A 20,779-nucleotide genomic window follows, 5' to 3' on the forward strand; every position below is an offset into this window, starting at 1 on the left:
AAAAAAAAAAAAAAAAAAAAAAAAAAAAAAAAAAAAAAAAAAAGAGACAACAAAAACGTTCCTGCCCCAACGTGTCATGTTTCTTCTGTTGTCTAAAATAGAAAGTTCAGCCCCGTGCCGGGGAGGCGCAGGGCTCCGCGCTCTCCGCTCCCCATTCATTATGCAACAGTTGACACAGGAGGGGAAACGCGGCACACGCCGCTCCGGGCGCGGGGGTTCAGCCCAGTCCAGCCCAGCCCAGCCCAGCCCAGCCCAGCCCGCCGGGTCCCCCCGCGCTGCTCCCGCCGCTCCCCGCCCGGGGCTCGGCACCGGCACCGCCGCCGGGCCCCGTGTGCCGGCCGGGGTCGGGGTAGCGGCCGCCCCCGCGGTGCGGGGAGGGTGCGGGGAGGCCGCGGGGAGCCCCAGGGCCGGCAGGTGCTGCGTGGGCCCCGCTCCGGCCCCGCCGCCGCCGCCGCCGGGCGTGAGCGCTGCGGGGTGAGAAGCGCCATGTCCGCTCCTGCTGGGCGACGTCCGTGCCGGGTTTTGCACCTTGTCCCCGGGTCTGCCTCACGGCCCGGAGGAGCCGCCGCCGCCGCTGCGGTGTTTACTGAGCGCTCCTGCCCTGGTATCACTCCGCTCGCATGGAGGAGGAGGAGGTGGAGGAGGAGAGCATTTGATCATTGTGATGGTGGCAGGAGGAGCAGCAGCCAGCACGGCAGAGCAAAGCGCTAGGCTGTATCAGCTCGGCGTTTGGCAGAGACTTCAGAGCTCTACTTTTTTTTTTCTTCTTCTTTTTTTTTTTTTCTTTTTCCTCTCTCCAGCTCGGCCCGGATTGTTCATGTGCTTACTTCCCCCAGCCCGAGGATTTGCTATTTAGGTTCCTGTTGAAATGCAACTGAGCAGCCAAAGTACTTTGCGAACACGGTGCGGCATAAACACCAAAACTTTTTTCTAGAAGGAAAATACAATAAGCAAGCGGCTGTGCCTGTCTTTTGATGCCGGGCAGTGCGAGTGAGTGTGCCGTGGGTGCCCAGCGTGTGCCTGTGCTTGGATGTGTGTGTGCGAACGTGCGTGTGAGCGGGTGTGCATGTGTATGTGTGTGCATGTGGAGGGGCGCGTGTGTTTCTCCTTATCCATGGGGAGAGAAGGCTTTTGGCAAAATCTCCGGAAATCTCACGGAATCTGTTTTGAAATAATGGATTATAAAAAAGAAAGAGGAGGAAAGGAACTGGTCTGATATCTCCTGGAGTTTGCTAACCCGAATTGCTGCTGCTTAGTTTGTTGTGCTTTTTGTGTGTGTGCGTGTGTTTGTTGGTTGTGTTGCTGGTGATAACCTTTTAGCACCTTCTCTCTTTATTTCCCTCCCCCCTTCCCTCTCTCTTTTTAATGTTTTGGAGCTTCTCGAGAGGGATTGGCTGGGGGGGAAAGAGAAACATTTGCTTGGGATCGCTGTTTCCCTGATAGATGATGGTGCCCCCTTCCCCCCCCTCCCCGGTTCTCTAAAAAGTATCCCATCAGGACACCAGAGGAGACTGTGTGTGTGTGAAGTGTAGGATAAAAAGTTCTTCCAAAATAGTGTGCACGGGGAAGAGGATGGGGGATTTTGCAGCCCCCGCTGCCGCCGCGAATGGCAGCAGTATCTGCATCAACAATAACCTGAACAGCAGCCTCAGCGGGGCCGGCGGGGCCGGTATCGGGGTTAACAGCACTCCCCACGGCCCTCCTGCCGCTGCTCCCGGTAACAATAACGCTAATAGCGGCGGCATTCCCAAGCACAGCACGGTGGTGGAGCGGCTGAGGCAGCGCATCGAGGGCTGCCGGCGGCACCATGTCAACTGCGAGAGCAGGTACCAGCAAGCCCAGGCGGAGCAGCTGGAGCTGGAGCGCAGGGACACGGTGAGCCTCTACCAGCGGACCCTGGAGCAGAGGGCCAAGAAAACGGGCACCGGCGGCGGCAGCAAGCAGCAGCACCAGAGCAAACAGCAGCAAGATGCCGAGTCCGCCACGGCGGAGCAGAGGAACCACACGCTGATCATGGTAAGGGGGATGCGGGCCCGGGGGGCGGAGGGGTGGCTGTCCGCATCGCTCTCCAGGATGAGCTGGAGGTCGCCTCCGTGGCTTTTCAGAGGGGGACGGGGCTCGGCTCAACTTCGGCGGTGACAGGGTCGCTGGTGGGACGGGGGGCTGTCGGAGCGCTTCGCAACTTCGCACGGGCTGGGGAGGGGGGGGCGGACAAACTTTTTCCCCCGTCCCTTTCGGAACGGTGGAGCTGCCCTGGGTTTAGGGGGGGAAGGAGCAGTGCCGGGCGTGCGCCACTGTCTGCCCAGAGCCAGGGGAGGGTTCTGTGTGTGTGTGCGTGCGTGCGTGTTTCGCCACAGCTTTTCCGCGCGTGGGGCTGGTCGCCTTTTAAATCCCGCCGCGGAGGAAGGCGGAAGGTTGGCTCCGCGGGCTGTGCTGGCGGCAGGAGGAAAAGTTGGGCAGGTTTCTCGCCTGGGCTGCCCCGGCGTGCAGCAACCCCGGCTCCCCACGCGAGCTGAATCGCTTCCCAAAGTTTCTTTGGGCTTTAAGGAGCTTAGCGAGCAGCGGAGGCGGGGAGGGGTAGGGGGAAAGGGGGCGGGGGCTGAGCCGGTCGGAGCGTAGCGGCAAGTAGGAAGCGGAGTTTCCCACTCCCAGGCTGCATGATGATGAATAATAAGAGGAGGTGCGGGGGGAGCCGGGCCCCGCGCTCCGGCAGAGCCTTATTTATAGCAGGTCGCGGCCGCCAGTCGTTCTGGTGCGCGGAGGGGGGAGGTGTGGGGGGCTGATGATGTTCGTCCCGACCGGCGGGGGCAGGCGGGCGGCTGTGCCTTGCGGGGGACACGCGTGTGTGTCCTGACGTGTCCCCGCGCCAGGGCGGGGGTGCCCTGCGCTCGGGGGCGGGCACGGGGCAGCTGGGTCCCCGCCGTCTGCCGGGCGCACAATGGGTGGCGGAGAGAGGCAGGGAGGGAGGGAGGGAGGGAGGGAGAGGGAGGAGGAGGAGGAGGAGGAGGAGGAGGAAGAGGAGGAGGAGGGGAGGTGCGATGGCAGCGTGTGGTTTACAAGCCTCGCACGTCCCTCCCTCTCGCCTTCCCCCGCTGCTCGGGGAGGCGCGGCCGTGCAGGAGGGTCCGGCGGGGCGGCAGCTGCCGCCGGCCTCCACCGGGGGGTTCTCAGTGACAAAGCGGCGGGGAGGCGGGCCGGCCCGGCGGCGGCCCTTCCTCCCATCCGTCCTCCCCGTGTGTGAGAGGAGGGAGCCGTGTGTTTCTCTGGGGTCGTGCCGAGCCCGCCCAGCCCCGGCCGCAGTGCCGGGCAGCTCCTCCCCTGCGGGACGCCCGGCGGGCAGCTCCCTTCCCGCTGCCCCTCGCCGTCCCGCTGGGCGCTCTGCCTGCCCCCAGTCCCGCTTCCTCACGGAGGGGGTGGGACGCAGGAGGTGGGGATCGCTTCGCCAGTGGCAAACAAAAGCTCATCGCTGAGCGCTGCCCCCGCCTCCCCTCCTGGCCTCCTCGGGAGCGCAGCCCCCGCCGCCCGGCGCATCTCCTGGCGAGGCGGGGAGCGGGACAGGGAGTGAGCGGGGCCGGGGCGCGGGGTGGAGGGGAGCGCGGTGCAGGGGCCGCACAAAGCGGCGGGGGTGGCGGAATGTGTGTGTGTGTATGTTGTGTGTACGCTTCGCAAACAGGAAGCAGAACAGCCTCACTGACATCTTGTTGCTTCCTCGATGTTAGCCAGCGAGGCACAACCATGTTTCTCTTCCTCCTGGCGCCTTTCCGCAAGGACCGAGGGGTTTAGGTACACCCCGAACGCGGTGCTGCCGCACCACGGTTCTTTGCCTTGCCGTGCACTTACTCCCGGGGCTGTAACCGAGTCGCTCACCAAACCTCACGAACAGGGACTATCTTTTCGTCAGCCAAACTGTCCTCAAATGCCTTTTCACATCCCGTCTCATTTCCACAAGATGCAGGAAAGAGGCTGGAGCCTCAGGAGACGTTCTCAGAATGACTTCTCTCCAGGGCAGCGTTGTGGTGCACTGTGCCCCAATCCAGCTGCAGAGCAGCTTCTGGGCCCTAGCTAGTGGTGGGTTGTCCTTTCCCCTTCTTCCCGAACCCCTGAAGCATTAGAGACAGGATTTTCAGTCGAGCAGCTCGTTTGCTGGCCTTCCCTTGAAGATGTGGGACAGGCACACAAAGCCAAGCTACAACGTGAAAGTTGTGGAAACAGAGTAACAAAAGGAGGAAATGCAGTTTCGGCTCTCACTGTTGCTAGATTGTCTAAGGTTGGGACACTTGAAGAGCTAAGAGTAGCCTGATTAAAGAGCAGCTTGCTATGAAATTCATGGTAACTGAATTCCTGTGCTGTGATCTTCATGTTATTTAGATGTACTCAATGTGCACTATGTGTTTAATCTTAAAAAGATAAATTCTGCTACCTTATTAAACAAAAAGATCCATTTCCTTTTTTTTTTTTTCAAGAAGGTACACAGACGTTGCCAAAATATCAGAAACATCGTCTGCTTTGTTTCACTTGTAAAGGGTTAATGACAATTTTTGACTAATGTCTAAGAACATTAGGGAATGTCCATGGGCACAAGAAAGTAATACTTTAAATCAGAGAAATCGCTCCTTTTAAAGCTGTTGAAAAGTAGTTTCTTTGAGGCATTTATGCTTTTTTATAGTAAAACCAAAAGAAAAACCCCCAAATTACTAATTTCTGACAATCATAATAGTGTGGTGAGTTTCACTGTTTATGTGCATCATAATTTTAATCAGCAAAACAGTTCAGTTTTATTTAACTTCCCCCCCCCCCCCCCATAGACTACAGTTTAGTAAACTGTAAACTACATTTCAGGGTTTTCTCCCTGTCTTTATTCTCTGGTAAATTCCAGTTAAGAGGTTTACAGTGATAACTGTAAACTGGAACAATCATATACATCTGCTACTGCTTTACTCTTCACACAAAATCATTTTTAAATTCTTCCCTCAGATTATTAAACTACACCATTTGGAAATGAAGCTGTCAGGATTAAATGACAACAAATACAATGAGGACAGCAAGGAATATGTTTCTCAATTCTTTCTTTTTTCTTTTTTTTTTTTTTTTTTTTTTAAATCAAGAAAGATCAGAAGAAAGTTGTGTGTGTGTATGTGTGTCCTTCCCTCTCCAAACTGAGAGATGCTGAGAAGGGTGAGGAGATGTGTGCTGATTCCAGGCAGCCAGTCACCCAACAAACTCTCCCAGAAGCTGGTGCTGACACACGTGCTGAGTGCCCTTCAGCGAGTAGGGGAAAAAAAAACATCATTAGAAGATGATTACTTAAAGGCATGCACTCTGATTTTCTTCACTGGATGGAGTACAAATGATCCCCTTTGTACAGGGCTTCTTGTTGCCACCCCCTCAGTTTGCACCCTCTCTCCCTGAGTTCATGAAAGGGATTATGCAGTTTCCACTGTTTAGGACTCTATGTCAATTAACAGGCAGTTATCAATGGGAGTCTTTTTTCAAAACGGGGTGTAGGAGCATAGGCTTGGCTGTATTTCATGAATTGCTGTTCTACTCTGAATTTGTGTCTCATTATAGACCAAGTTTTCACTTACTGAATTTTTAAATATCTGGATTTATAACTATTTCAGCCTTTTCTACTTGAGGAGAACAGCAGGTTGCAGAACTAGTTTTCTCCCATACATTGATTGGGGCATGCACAAGAATTAAAATTGTTTATAAATGTCTGTGAGGACCTTTTCCTCCACCCCAGTTCAACCTGGCAAAAACCAAAGTTGTTTTCCGTGCTTTTGAGTTGAATTATTAAAATGCTGTAGCAGCCTGGTTTTCAAAGGAAGTATTGGAAAAATTTGCACTCCATCCAAAACTCTGCTGCTCATCTTCAGACTGGTTTCAGGAAATATCAACACGTCATTTCAGTTCTTTGGTTCTTTGTGAGCTAATCTGCTTTCTTGTTTCCTCCTTTCAGTGCAAGAGTCTTCTGATTGTGTATCCATGCTATTGTGTGGAGTTCAAAGATTCTCTGTGTATACGCACACATTATATTTAGAATAAATAATAAATAATGCATATTTAGTATATAGTAGACAAATGTATAATAAATATTGCAAGTTATATCACCTCTGTTTCTTATCCCCGTGACTGTTGTTTTTAGTGTGCATTTTTTGTCCAGTGAACACTACATATGTAATTACCGCATTGACCTTCTAATGCGCATTTGTTTGCACCTGAGCTTTCTTATGAAGTATAAAGGGGCTGGAGCTACTTCTTCCTGTTTTAAAGCACTTCAGGGCTTTATTTAGCATCATTATATGTTTGATAGCTACTGTCATGGTGACTTTTTCTAAACCTAAAACCAGTCTTCAGGAAATTGAGTTTTAAAACACTGTAAGCATAAAATGTTATTTAGATCAGAGAAATTAGTGACAGAGGTCAAATGACATATTAGATCATCATTTTTACTCCCCTGCCAAAGCATACTATGCCAGTCCAGAATTAGTTTAAAGTTACAGGAAACACGGCTGGAAAATACGGTATTTTCCAGTACTGCTCTTTACCCATTCTGGGCTAATTCACTGCCTCCTGGAAGTTAATGAGCACATTACCCTTCTACCCGAGGGAAGGGAGATGGGCAGGCCACTCCTTTCAGCTTTCTCTGTGCAAGAACAAAATGACATATCCAGAATTATAGAAATCTAGTTATATGTCTTCCTTGTTGGAAAATATTCCACCACAGAAAAGCAGCTCCTCCCTCCCCCTCAGTCTCTCCTTTTTGCCCTTTTTGTTGGAAAAGGTATCCAAAGTGAAAAGTGTATCATCTTCATTTGTCTTAGTGATTCATGGATAATGTCTGTAATGAAATGGAGTGCTGAAGAATGCTGACAGGCTTGTGAGTAGTTTTCTAAAGTTTACACCTGCTGTATTTAATATGTACTTGTGTGTATGTTCATAAACCTATGCACGTTTATTGTGTTCTTTCTTGTGTAATATTGCTATTTAACTTATTTTATGGGTGCTTAGGAGTTCATCACTTACACTATAGTGTATATAGTTTATTTCTCTGGCATTGCAAAAATTAAAAATAAAGCTAATTTTTCAGATGTTTTATTTTCCACAAGAGGTCAAATACTGTAGCCCTTACTCATGCCTGATGACTAAGTAGGATTAAGCATCTCTTTAGTTAATAAGCTGTGTCTGATCTTGCTCACACTGAGGTAAAGTCAGTAGTAAATGCAAAACTGGGATAATACGAGAATTAAATCCCAGGCCAGCAATGCTCCTTCTCTTTCATAAGCATCATAGAAGGATTCATTGTGTAACCTTTTTAATTTTCCTCTTCCTATATGGGTGGATCTCTATGTCTTTCTTACTCCACAGCCTCTCCCATTTTTCTTCTCCTTTTCATACCAACTCACGCTTGATGCTGCTGTGTGATTACTGTCCTTTAGGACAAGGAGTTTTTGTGCTGACCTCCTTTTGCAGCTAGTCAGCACAATAGGTTTCAGTTTAGCAAACTGAAAGGAATGAAGAGAGTCTTCACTTCAAGCACTGCTAGCCTCTGATGACCTTTATAGGCTTTGATAGAAAGTGTGTCCCTTTAAAAGATAGTGGGTTGGGTTCTTATGAACTGTAGCTGGAGCAGGGCAAGTTGTGTTTTGACATAGGGTAGCCAGTCATAGTGAAATCTAAGGTTCACATTGACCAAACAGCACCTTTGCTTCACTGAAGTTCTAGGCAGTGTCAAGTTTAGGAAGAACAACTTTGACTGGAACACATCAAAAAATCATTCTGCTAACACAGAGCCAAAAATATTAATATGTGATTGTGTTAGGACAATTGGTTGCATTTAGATTAACCTCAGTTTACAGTAACTTGACCTAAAGTTTAAGGCTTCACAAGTGTCTCCAGCTGGTATAAAGCCGAGCTGCACCACTAAGGAAGTCTTGTTTTTCATATTGCTGTTAGGGGCCAGGTTTTCTCCCTGCCTTTGCTAAGGGTGGCCCTTGCTCATGTACCCCCACTGTCAGCTGGTTCTCCTAGAAGGTAGGAAGGGCAGACACATTTTCTTCTGGGTTAGTTTTTAGCTGGATCAGATCCATCATTTGTTTGACTGTCCCTCCTGTGGGCAGCACAGTCTTACAACATCTTAATCCTCTTGTGAAACTTCACCCTTATCCCAGGATAAACATCTGGGACCTATTAGTTCAAACATACTCACCTGGTAGCCTACACTGAACCTCAGCTAAGTTACACCTGCTGTACATGATTCTGTTGCTGAGCACAGACACTGAAACAGGGAAGGCTGTATGTAGCAAAGGATACAGAGTTCATTTTTACCTAAACACTTGCGTGTATATGACAGTTGGTTGCATATGTATAATTCATGTGAGATGTGCTTGGATTAGCAGAGGTTTAAGGACAGGTCTGACAGCGAGTAACTGATGACTGGAATCCTTCAAGTGTGTTGTTTTGTGAATTGAAATGTGAGGTACAATGTCTGACTGAAGTTACGGACCTTTAATCAGTTTTCCAGTCTGGGATCTCACAGGTTGTTCAGATAAGCAACATACTTGTACATTCAGTTGGAATTTGGGAGCCTTAAGAGTTTGAAATATTTATTTTCCTAGTTTATCTGAGCTGATGAATCACAAAATCATATAACTTTGATTGCTCTTTTGCTTCCCCCTCACACACTTTAGTTTCACAATGTTTGTAGCTCAAAAGTCATCACCAAAGGCTCCTGTTTGTTTTTTGAATACTTGAAACCCAGTTTCATAGGGATTAAGAGAAAATGTCTTTTTAAACTTGCAGTAGTTAATAAGATTGCAGCTGCTGAAATTCTGTGCTTACAGGAAGGGGTTGAACTGCCTTCTTTCAAAGACTTCCCTCTTTCATATTGATTTTGTTTCCCACCACATTCTGTTAAAATTGGTGAGGAGATAAGAACACTTTAGTCTTCAGTTGACCTGAGAGAAGAGAGATGTGTGTCCACCCATAGGAACTTTGCATTTTGTATATGTTTGTGAAGCTGCTGAAGCTAATGCTGCAGTGCTGTTGGTAGCACAGATGATCTATTGCCGCTTGCTTGCTGTCAGTTCTGCACAACCACAGCATACACAGAGTAGGAAGGAGGTTTGAATTTATGACTTTCAGAATAGCTAAGCTAATAAACAGAAAGATCACAAGCTCAAGGATTTTTTTTTTCATGCTTTTTTTCTGTGGGGGTTTCATATAGGTCTCTATAGTGTTTCTGTAAGTTCTCAGCTCTCATCAACTGAAGCCTGTTGGAGTTGTGTTTTCACTGATGGAAAGTGGGGCTGCTGGACTGTGCCCTCTTCCCCTCCTCTCTTCTTCACACTTCAGTCTCCTCCCCACATTACTCTCACTATATGCCACACAGGAGCATTTCAGGTTTAGTAAAACAATTCAACTTCATTTTCCTCTGGTCTTCAGATTCGGAGGAAGAGCTGTTCAGTGCAGTAGTGAAGGTGTAGCTTTTCTGCGTCATCTTCATGATGCTTTTGAAAATTTCAGGCCAATTCAGAAAGTCCTTGGATATCCTGTACCTGGGAAAAGAGCAGAGAGTTGGTCCTTAACCTTCCTCTGGCCCTGGACAGTGTCACAACAAGAAGCCAATATGCCTATGTATGTATGTTAGTATAAACCAGTATATGTACTTATACACTGGTTTTTAAACTGCTCTTCAAGACAAAGTGAAAGAATTCATGATCAGTTTTGATGGTGAAAGGGGGTGTAATAGTCCAATAAGTTTGAGAATCACTGATACACTCCCATTTTCTATATTTTCCTCCTTTTTCTCTTTCCTTTAGCTCATATCTAATCTCCCATGATATTTTGGCACTTCTGCATTGTGTTTAATCTACAGGAGGAAGGGAGGTGTCTATGGCAAACGAGATCCTAGAAGAGTTCTGGAAAGATGGGAGGTTTTTAAGTATTTAAGATGATTCCTTACACTGAGGAGACTAGACCAACACTTCACAAAAAGAGAAACTCTTGCACTTCCTACCACTTCTGTTTGTGCAGCATATTGTGTTTCAGACTCTAGTATTTGCAAAAATGACTTTAAATACGATTGCCTTAGCTGGCACCAGTTGCCTTTAGACTGCTAAAGGGGTTGTTACGTTTCAACTGTGATCTTTGCTGCTGTTCCTTTTTGTCTCTGAAGCTGGTGGCTGTTGTTCTGATTTCTCTGGATTGCATTCCAGTGCGTAACTGAGGCAGTACAGGGAAAACTGCTACTGACATTAAATAATGGATTATTAATGATGTTTTTGGTAAGCAGTATTGCTACTCATTAGACATGTTTTTAGTTGTCATCGAAGCAGGTAATGGAGCTTTGAAGGCTTTAGTGGACTCATGCAGAAGACTGTAAGCTTCTGTAACTGAATGGTGGCCACACTGAGCTCCACACTGGCTGAGGCATTCTGGCATGGCTGGATATGAAGTAATGGTTCAAAATAATCTGTAGGTCCTTTTATTACTGCACATCTCTGGGCTAAGCTTGCAGTCTTTGCATTCTTGTAAAAGCAGAGATACCGTGCTGAGGTTGCTGTGCTGTTTTTTTTCTTTTCTTCTAATTGGTGCTAGGTAGTTTGCAGACGGAAAGATTTAAAGGCTGAATTGCTGCAGTTTCGAAAATTCACCTGACAGTATTTGGCTTTGCATTTTTTTTCACCCCATGGGATTTGGCTGGGGCTTATTTTTTCTAACCCATTTTAATATATATTCTACGTAATGAAAACCAATTAAAACTCCCCAATTTATTTTCTCTCCTTGATTTCATTTGCAATAAAACAAATCAAAAACCTTTATGGTCAGCCTAAGGTTTACTGCCCTTCTCAGTAACATTTTTGTTGAGGAAAATGCCAGCAGTGAGAAGGGATAATGGAGAATTGTGCATGTAGAATAGAAGAAAATAAAATTAATTTTGACTAGTGGCATTGAAAGTTTCACGTCTTCCTCACCTGTCACTGTGGTAAATTGTATGGGAGTCTAGTTACAGCCAGAGAGGGGTTCTGAGAAGTTGGCATACACTATATCTCTTTATAGTTGCTATAGATATTTGAATACAAGAAACACTTGTTTGTGGTTTAAATTTTTGGTCAGAGTAGAAAGCATCTTGAAAAAGTGATACCTCAGGAATGGCAATTTTGTCTCTTATTCTCCTTTTACTCATTTTATGCTATTTAAAGCTATTGGTAAAAACACATTATGTTTACGTGTCTTTTAAGTTTCTCCGAACAAAATATCTGCATTTTCATGGCACGCTGCATACAATACAAAAACTTTATTGTGCGGGTTCTAAAAACCATTGCTGTCTTTGTAAAACCTACCAGTTAACTACTTTATGGTTTCTTCACCTGTTACTGCCTTGGGGTTAATTAGATGAGACAGCTGAGGCAAATTAAGGGTTTGTTGCCATTAAATGGGGTGGTCTCCGTGCTGCAGTCCCAGACCTACACTCATGCCTAGGAATCTGTGGTACTAACACAGGAGGAAAACTAGTTGCCCAGGAGAAAACAGTATTTATTTCTCAGTGTAAGGTGAAGGTACATGGTGTGGTACTAGGGAAGAGGGACTAGAGAAAAGGAGAGGCAGAAGGACCCATGTAGTTTGCTTTAAACTGCAGTAGCTCTTATAATCAAGGCGATCAATGATTCAAAATATCTCCTGGAGTTTTGCATGTGCTGTCCTTTGCAACTCTGCAAAGACAGCAGTTTTACTCATAGGATTTATGCATGTTGATACAGCTGTCCATTTCCATGGACAAATGAGTTCTGGACATCAGGAAAGCTTCTTTGCGGTCAAGTATTGGATCAGGCTGCCCAGGTAAGTGTTGGAGTCACCATCCCTTCAGGTATTTAAAAGTTATGGAGATGTGGTACTGGATGTGGTTTAGGCCATGGTTTAGTGGTGGATTTGGCAGTTCTGGGTCAGCACTTGGACTCGATGACCTTAAGGATCTTTTCTACCTAGATGATTCTATGTTAGCAAAATTGTGAAAGAAGCTCTGCCCTCCCCTATGCCCTTGTCCTCTGGTGGTTCTCTGTTCAGCTGCCAGTTGAAAGCCTGGTAGTTGTGATGCATTGCTGTAGTGAATTTGGGAGTAAAATACTTAGGCAGTTTATGGAACACCAGAAGAGCATAATTTGAAGTGTCTTCAGGAATAGTTACTCTTAAGGGTGAGGTGATGATCCAAAGTGTAAAGAATGCTGAGGAGGATATCTTTTCACTCTGATACAGTCCAAAGACGACATCACACTGGCCACAGCATGGACTTGTATCAGGTAGATGACCGCTGTCCTTCCTGTGAGGAAAAAAAACCCCAACCAAACAACATTTCTTTTGCTTGCTAAGTTTTTTCTGAAAACTGATAAAATTTTTTGTGTCTCTCGTGATAAAAGAGGGAAAACTGTGGTTTTGCTTGATCTGTAGAGTATAGTAATTGCATTTCTTTATTTCAGGCTACTCAATGTGTTTATGCTCATTTTAATTTTATGTAGAACAGTAAATCAGGTTAAACAATTAGCCCATGTAAATAGGTACCACTATTCATGGATTGTGATGCCTTGAGTTGCATATGGGACTTGAGGTGACACTCAAATGAGGGGCTGTGTCCAGGACAGACACTCCCAGTAGTCTTATTTTCCTTCTATCTGAATCCTTGTCTGGGCAATAGGATGATAATTGTCATCCAGATAATCCAGGGGAAAAAAAAAAAACAAAACCATAGATGGTGCAGCTTCTGCCAACTTTGCTTTGTAATATGAGAATTAGTAAAGATGATGTAAGTTGTTAAATTTTACTTTGAATGCTGATTAGGATAGGTGATTTAATTACTTTTAAAATATCTTAAATAGCTTTAAAATATGATAGTGATGGGGAGGGAGGGCCAGTGGGATTTTCTTGTTTGTTTGTTTGGGATTTTTTGGTGTTTGGGGTTTTTTTTTATTTCTCTTTTGTTTGGGAATTTTTGGTGTGTTTTTTCTCCTTTTTCAGGTGTTTTATTTCAGAATCATCTCACTTGTTAGAATCCAACCTGTTAGCACAACAAGCAGATAACAGTATTAGCAGTATTGGTTTTTCTAATGCAGTGAGTTCCATATGTCAAGTTTCACTAGCGGAGAAGACATTGTTTCTGGTTTAAAAATTATTTACTTCCCAAATCTGTGACTTCTCTCTTGCAGGTATGAACACAGGGTGAATGTCTCTCATTAAGTCATATAAAGAGTTTATCAGAACAGATTTGGACTGATTAGCTTGTCCATAAATGTAATGGCAGGAGCAAGTTGTACTGGTTGTTTCAAATAACAGTAGAATAAGACACAAATTCTAACCAAAGTACTTCACCTCATACTTTTTCTCCACTTTTACAATATACCTTTTTTTTTGTTTGGTTGGTTTTATGTTTTGGTTTGGGTTTTGTAAGGTAAGAGGAGCTTTTCTGAGCTCTTCATCTGTTAACTCAGACATCTGCAAATACAGGAATATAACTGATAACCAAGTGCAGTAAGTGAAAAACAAAGACTGAGTTCTATACATAGGGCTCTGTAAGGAATGTAGCTTAAACAGACTCATAAAATGTTTCGCATAATTCAGAGATGTTTTTTGTTTACAAATATATGGTTTTTACATGTTTTAAGATTCAGTTTTTAAGCTAAGATATCTTTCCTGTTGTGAAGGGAGGAAACTAAATGCCTGCAGTTGTATAAAACTTCTATCAATGCGATAGAAGTAAACATAATTTTTTTTTTTAACTGGGAAAGATCCATATTAACTTTAAAATACATATTGACAGATTTTTTTTTGCAAGAATTCACTTTGGGTAGGATATTTTTTCTTGCCTTTTGCCCTTGGTTTGATTGGTTGGGGGATTTGTGGGGTGGGTTGCATTTTGGTATTCTTGGGGGTCTTTTGGTTGGCTGGTTTTGTGGTTTGGAAGAAGAAACAAGATGGTGCTGCGTCAGAAATGCAGAGACCTGAGGAAGCAGAGGGAAGGACAGGAAGAAAGTATGGGTCAGGAGGTGGATGGAACCCAGCCTGGGGTAGACAGAGTAAGAGCAAAGCAGACATCAGCTGTAACAGAAGGACAGAAATACATAAGAGGGTGTTGGATTTGTTGAATCAGGCTGGAGTGTAGAACTTTGCCTCTGGCTGTTGTACTTGGGCTTCACGAAGCGCTGTCCACAGCCAGTCAGTGAGAGCACAGGTGCCTCAAGTGAACTCAGCTTTTGCCACCTTGGGCAGCCAGAGCTTGGTGCTGGGGTGTTTAACAGGGCCATACTTGTGGTTAGCTGCAGATATCAGGCCAGTGAGTAGGTTTAGAGTTTTGGTTTCCAGACCTTATGTCCATCAAAGCATTATAGTGTGTTATGCCAGCTGATTTTCTGCACTGTTGTTAAGATAGGTGGTGACCTTTGTTTGTATACTTTGTTCAGATTTGAGGAATTCTGAACACTTGCTAGTGACACAGGTAATGAATGTATATGGCAATCATCCAGCAAATGTGAGCCCCTGGACAGCAGACTTGCTTTTCTTATTTGCCTGTTGCATATTCCTTGCAAGTCTCCAAAAGGCTGCAGCAGTTCATGTGGAAACCATTGCCCAGGTGACCCTCTTACACATTAGTAATGGACACATGTGTGTATTGTAAGTCCTTTATGTCCAAATCCTATTTACATGTTTCTAAAGTTGGTTAAGTAAGTGACATGGGGTTTTTTTCTCCTGATGGGTTGGTTTTGATTTGCTAAAACAAGATATGTTTCAATACTTTTCCCCCTCCTCTAGGGATAAATTCACTGCTAATACAAATCCGTTCACAAAAAGTGATTGCTGTGGCATTTCTCAAACCAGTGGAACAAGTAGAAAGTATTTTAGGTGGTTTAGGCACAATGGTTTAGTGGCTAGCTGCGTTCCTGTTTTCTGATGGATAGAGAGAGAAGTGCTGAGGAGTGCACTGCAGGTCCTGTGCTACTAAACAGCTCTGAGAGATTCCCTTTCCCTTGGGTGGTAGTGTCTCGTATTTTTGGAAGGGAGGGAATAAGCTTGTGCCCTTGAGGTCAAACTTCACCACCAAACAGCCAGGTTTTTGGAAGATTTACAGGTTGGATAGCACAATAAGCCAAATCTGTGTCCTCTCGTTGGCTGAGCAGTCCTGTCTGTGCATTAGTGTATGAAGTGGGTCGTTGGTACTTTAGGTTGCTGAGGTGATTTGCATACTCTGGAACAGGGGAGCTTGAATATTAATGCAGAGTTGCATCAGACCTACTTGGGCTGTGACTGTTTCAGGAAAAAAAAAATTAGTTTTTCTATAAGAATGTCTTATGAACTCTTCAGAGTACTTTGCGATGGGATAGGTATGAACCAAAAGTCTGCCTTTTGCAGGCTTGAATTGTTTGTGAAGTTGACAGAACTAAGTTTTATCTGCAATATTTCATGTTTCACTCATAACACTGAGATGACAGTATTCCTCAATTAGTTATCACTCAGAATACTGAAATTTCTGTAAGAGTTTTTATGTCACAGAGGGGGTCTGTGGGGATTGGCAGAAGGACGCATGTCATATTTTCAGCACAATGTTTTACCTGTCCAAGAAGTATCTGTACTCAGTTTAGATGATTTGGCTTGCCTTCATCAAAAGAAGTTTGGCCTTGAGATAAAGACAGAGACAAATATGGACAGTTAGTGTTGTGAGAGGTCAGGAAAATCCAACCAGTTTCACACCTAGTATGTAGACTGCCTCATGAAAGAGACCCTTTCTCCTAGGACTGTAGAACTGAATGGAAGGTCTCATGTATTTTGGTAATATTAAGTAATAGTGTGGTTATTTCCCTCTCTTGTTATTCACAGCTGTGTTTTTGTGTTGCTTCTGTTCCTTTTGTTGTTCTGTAAATATCAATATACATCAATCTCTTATCCTTTGTTATGCTGTGAAGAGATTGTTTGTATAATGAGGTATTAAAGGCTCATTTAACTTCATTGAGTTCGTCTTTGAGACACAGAGCGTGTAAGAAAAGAAGCGAAGTGAAAGATATCTGTGGAGAGAAAAGTTGAACCTTATTGGTGATATATAGAGAAAATTTGGGGATATATCTTAGAAAGCTACTGCTGACAGGCAGAACCTAATACTTGTATAAAGAACTATACTAATTCTTGTAATTAACTGAGTTTTGTCAAACTGCATGGGTAAAAGAAGAAACTCCAGAAATCCCCAACTCATTGCTTACATTTGAGCCATTTATATATATGACTTTATTAATAACTTTTTTTCTGTCATAGGTCAGCATTTCCTGACCCTGTTTTCCACTATACTCCCTATACATAGGTTTTCTTTCTAAACTCTAGAATATAGAAATCTAGAGCTGTCTTTTCTCACTGTTAAGAAAAACAATTTGTGTATGGGAAATTTTTAGAAGTTCTCTGCATCTCTGCCAGAAACATCCCCTCACCACCACCACCCATCCCTGAAAGCCAAGGATCTACAAGTTATAAGCTGTTGAAAACTAATACAGACATTAAGAGCCACGTGTCAAATGCAAGATATTTTTACAAGTTTAAGAGATAGTAGTTTCAAATGATGGCTGAGGTGTATTGCCTGGGCTCTGAAAGGAAGAAGATAAAAGGTTTATGAGTACAAAACTGGCCTTATTTTTTTTTTTTTCAGGGGCCTGTGTCAGTCCTTCAAGGGGAAGAGACACAATTTTCATACTTCTCAGTGTTTGTGACTGTTATTTGTCTGAATGGTATAACTGCTGTAAAAAGCACATAAATACTGTATTGCTAATTCCTCAGAGGAAACCTTACTGCATTTCATATATATGTGTGTGTATATTTAAGTGCAGTCACTGTATGATTGGTTTAGTTCAGCATAGATGATGTCCACTCATGGTTCAGTTTTTATTAAGAAATCATACTTTCACAAGTTCTCTATAATAACAAATATGTCACATTGCTCTGAGGATATAATTTGTTGTAGCGAGGATGTTGCATTAGTTTTTTTAAATATCAGGGAAGATCCATACAGCTACCCTTTGCAGTTCAGTAGCCTCATGCTGAAATTGCTCATAAGACAGTATAATTCTTATAGAGAGAACCTTGCAATGAGTAATGGATTTATTTATGGTGAATGTGTGTTTTGACAACTGGGACCATACTTTTAATTTCCGTTTGTAAGGTGGAAGTTTGAAGAATTGGAAAGCTCTGACACTTCAAGAAAATTATGTGATTGGAAAAAGTCTTCATTTCCTCCGAAATCATTTTTCTGCAAAGGCCTTTCATCCTGGCACTGTTAAGTTAGTTTAATTCCTCCAAGGGAAGTGTGTACATGGGTAAAAACCCACAACAAAACTCTCTCTGTTTCTGCAGCAAAGTTTTACTGGCTGCTTCAATTCCATACCCACTGTTACTGGCATATGGATTTATCTCAATAATGGCTCAGCCACATACAGGAGAAGAAGCTTCAGAACTAGGCCATATTCAAAATTTTGTTTAGAATTGGCTTTATTCTTTCTGGGTGACACTTCTGTGAGGTGTACACCATTGCTTTTGTGAAAATTGGATTGTAATCTAGACATCTCATTGAGCAGAATGTGTGGGAATGGAGAAGTGGCAATATCTTTCCCAACAGTGGTATACGAAGCTATTTTCATTTGCTGTGATGTCAGGAGAAATATATTCTGACCAACACAGTAATGAAGGCTGCAGGTTTTCTTGCAGACAACTAAAAAAATATGCATCTTGAATTTTAGTAGCAAATAGCCACTGACTTGGAAGGGCTAATTCCACGCAGCCCACAGACCCTGATGGGCAAAAGTAGCAGCATTTACATTTCAGTGCCTGTTCTCAAGGCGATTCTGGCTCTGTGTTTTTGGAGTAGTAACACCTGTCTGCATTAGTCCAACAAATGAGGAAGCACTGGGAAAAGGGCGTTCCTCTGCCTCTTCATGCCACAGCAGCATGAGGTAAAAAGGAATAAGGCCATGCTGCTGACTTCTTGTTCCCTGTTGTCCTGTTGGATCCATCTGAGTGCCCTGGTTTGCTGGTCAAGCTAGAGAAAGATATTGTGGAAAGACAGAATCCCCCTGGTCCCTGATCATTATGTGCTAAGCTCTGGGTTGATCCACTTAGTTGTGTGATTTCAGGGTTTTGTTGTCTTTTTTTTTTTTTTTTTTCTTGAGAACAAACAAGCATCAGAAAGCGGCTTTCTTCCATATTTAATATCAAAAGCACTGATTTAATATATTCTTATGAGCAAGTGCTTTGGATACCTTAAAGAATTAAGCAGAATGATTATAAATGCTGAAATAAAGTCTATTCTTAAGATACAAGTTAATGGAAGTAAATGTACTTAAATCTCTCACAAAGTGCAAGATGTTATAAGCTGTGCAATATCTGGAGCCCACTGCCACAACTAAAAAAAGAAAAAAAAAAAATCCCTGGCATTACTCCTGAGTGCAGGGGGAAACCCCGGGTAATAAGCTCTGAGCTCACACGCTATCCCTGGCACAAAAATAGCCAGCTGTCCAGGCTCTGGCTATGAGGAGGCCTAGGAGGGAGGAGATGTGTACTCTCTGTTAGTCATTGTGTGATGTGCTGGCCAGCAGCACAAGCAAAGATGGGGCTTATGTTAAGGGAAGTAATTTTAATTTGAAGGAAGGTTTTGTATCACGCCTTTTTTTGTTCTACAGCTTGGATATTTATTTAATCCCTTCTCACTGCTGGAAATTGAACTGGACAAGAGAAAGTTTAGGAACTTTTCTTAAAGCTGAAGGAAATGAAGAATAGCCGAGAGGTTGTTCTGGCGGGGAGTCCCAGGAAGCTGTGGGAGTGTTCACAGCCGTGAAAATGCCTGTTCTGGTGGCCACTGGGCAGATGTACTCAATTTTAGCCTTAGACCTCTTTCCTTCATGCCCAGTCACTGCCACTGATGCAGTTGTGTGAGGGGAGCCACGGCAAGGGCAGTCCGGCTGCTGCCCAGTGTGGTGTGGGGGGGAACAGAGGCTCTGTCCCACAGCAGTTTGTGGAGTGGAGCTCCAAACGGCCCCACAAAGCCTGCAGGCACTCAGCCCCAGGCACCTTTCAACTTTACATTGTGCAAAGACTGTGATGGTTTTATTTGGAACTGCCTTGCTTCTAAGAATATGTTTCTTATAGAGTCTTTCTAAGATGATCGGCAGTGCGTAACTTTTTTGATTCGGTATTAATTGTTAAAAGTTGTCCTTTTTTAAAATTATCATTTTGTAAATTTATAAGTGCTCTTGGTAACCATCCAACTGAGGTCTGCTCCAGGTGTTAAAATGTAATTTATTAAATCAAAGCACGGGCCAAAGTGCTAGTATTTCCTTCTGGGTCTAAAATTCAACTGTTGGGTGAATGGCTTTGTGGTAGAGGAGCAAATGCTTTCAGAAAGATACTATACAAAATGTATGTCCCTTTCATATCCACCTTTGCATATTCTGATTTTCATTTTATTTTTTTTTTCAATTATTTTCTGTAGTCATTTCTTCCAGTGGGCTTTGTGCAGTCTCTCTTCCTCACTTTGTGCAGCGGGAGAAAGATTTGACAATAGCTTTAAAACAAACATACTATTTCCATAGTTTTTCTTATTTTGGCATGGACTGGTGTATGGAAAAGGCAGATTCACTGTAGCCTTTGAGCACTTTTATATGGGTGTATTACTGACCACTGCATACTATGCTGGGTTCACTCAGCTTCTGCCCCGGAAAGTTGACAGAGGTAGCAAGTGAAGAATTCAGTAAGAGAGCAGAAACACACCCAAGGTGGATTATGCTGATAATAGTTGCAATTACTTGGTGTCTTTCTCTGAAGAAATGCTACCATACTTATTAAAATAGGTTAGACTGGGTAAAGGAAAAATCTGCTGCCTTTTTTTCCTGCAGACACGGGTGATGCTGTTCTTTGCAAACTGAAGAAGGATCCAGGGAGCCTAAAATTAAGCCATATCTGCTGACCACTACAGAGCAGTCTGAAAGGTTTCTTTCCCATTTCCCACAGCACAGTCCCTGCCATAGTGAAGAAACACTAATAGCAGCATCAGTACTGCTCGCGTGCAATTTCTGTCTGGATTTTCACGTAAATCTCCTACTTAGAAGGAATTAGAGTAGTAAGACAAGAAATTGTGAAACAAGATCTAGAGATTTAGCGTATCTTGTCCTAATGCTCCTTTCCCTCAGGTCCATAAAGCACTCTTCCTCTCCCAGTTTTTGAGGTGGCTGTAGAATGGTTTGAAAGATCATTTGCTTCCAGCCCCTCTGCCATGAACAGGAAAACCTTCCGCTGGATCAAGTTGCTCAAAGCCCCATCCAATTTATGCTGTTGTTCCTCTGGTTACTTGCAGCCTGTGTTCCAAAAAGATAATTCAAAATTGACCAGATTAAACTGATGCATGAGAATGACTTTTTTTTTTTTTTTTCATGTGTCAGCTGCAGTTATTCTTTTACAAGTCGATTGTCAGAGGTGTTAATTTCCATTTCTTTGCTCAGGCCCTAGTTTGGAGTGTGATTTGATTTTTTTTAATTTCTTTTTTCTTTTTTTTTTTTTTTAACAAATACACACACTCCCCAACAAATGTGAGTGGGTAAAAAACCCTCACCTGAAACACAGAATTTTACCAGGTTCTTAATATTATGAGCTCTATTAGTAAACTTGAATTTAATTTTCAAAACACAAATCAGATGTGAAAAAACATAGCTTATGCCTAAACTTGATGTCACCTGTTAGAGTAATACAACCATAAAAAAAAAAAAAAC

At 43.8% G+C, this 20,779-nt stretch overlaps 1 protein-coding gene across 1 annotated transcript in view; it reads left to right on the forward strand.

Annotated features, from left to right (window-relative positions):
* Nucleotides 1-1,572: 1,572 nt before the first annotated feature.
* The window catches only part of MAML3 (mastermind like transcriptional coactivator 3), a 239,372-nt gene continuing 220,165 nt past the window's right edge, over nucleotides 1,573-20,779 (forward strand). Inside the window, exon 1 of the mRNA XM_027885725.1 lies at nucleotides 1,573-2,016. Within this exon, the coding sequence (XP_027741526.1) occupies nucleotides 1,573-2,016 (444 nt within the window). The remainder of the gene's footprint in view (nucleotides 2,017-20,779) is intronic.

This window comes from Empidonax traillii, unplaced genomic scaffold (genome assembly GCF_003031625.1).
Source record: "Empidonax traillii isolate 1590-97213 ecotype Southwest subspecies unplaced genomic scaffold, ASM303162v1 scaffold170:size2694500, whole genome shotgun sequence".
NCBI classification, from domain to species: Eukaryota; Metazoa; Chordata; class Aves; order Passeriformes; family Tyrannidae; genus Empidonax; species Empidonax traillii.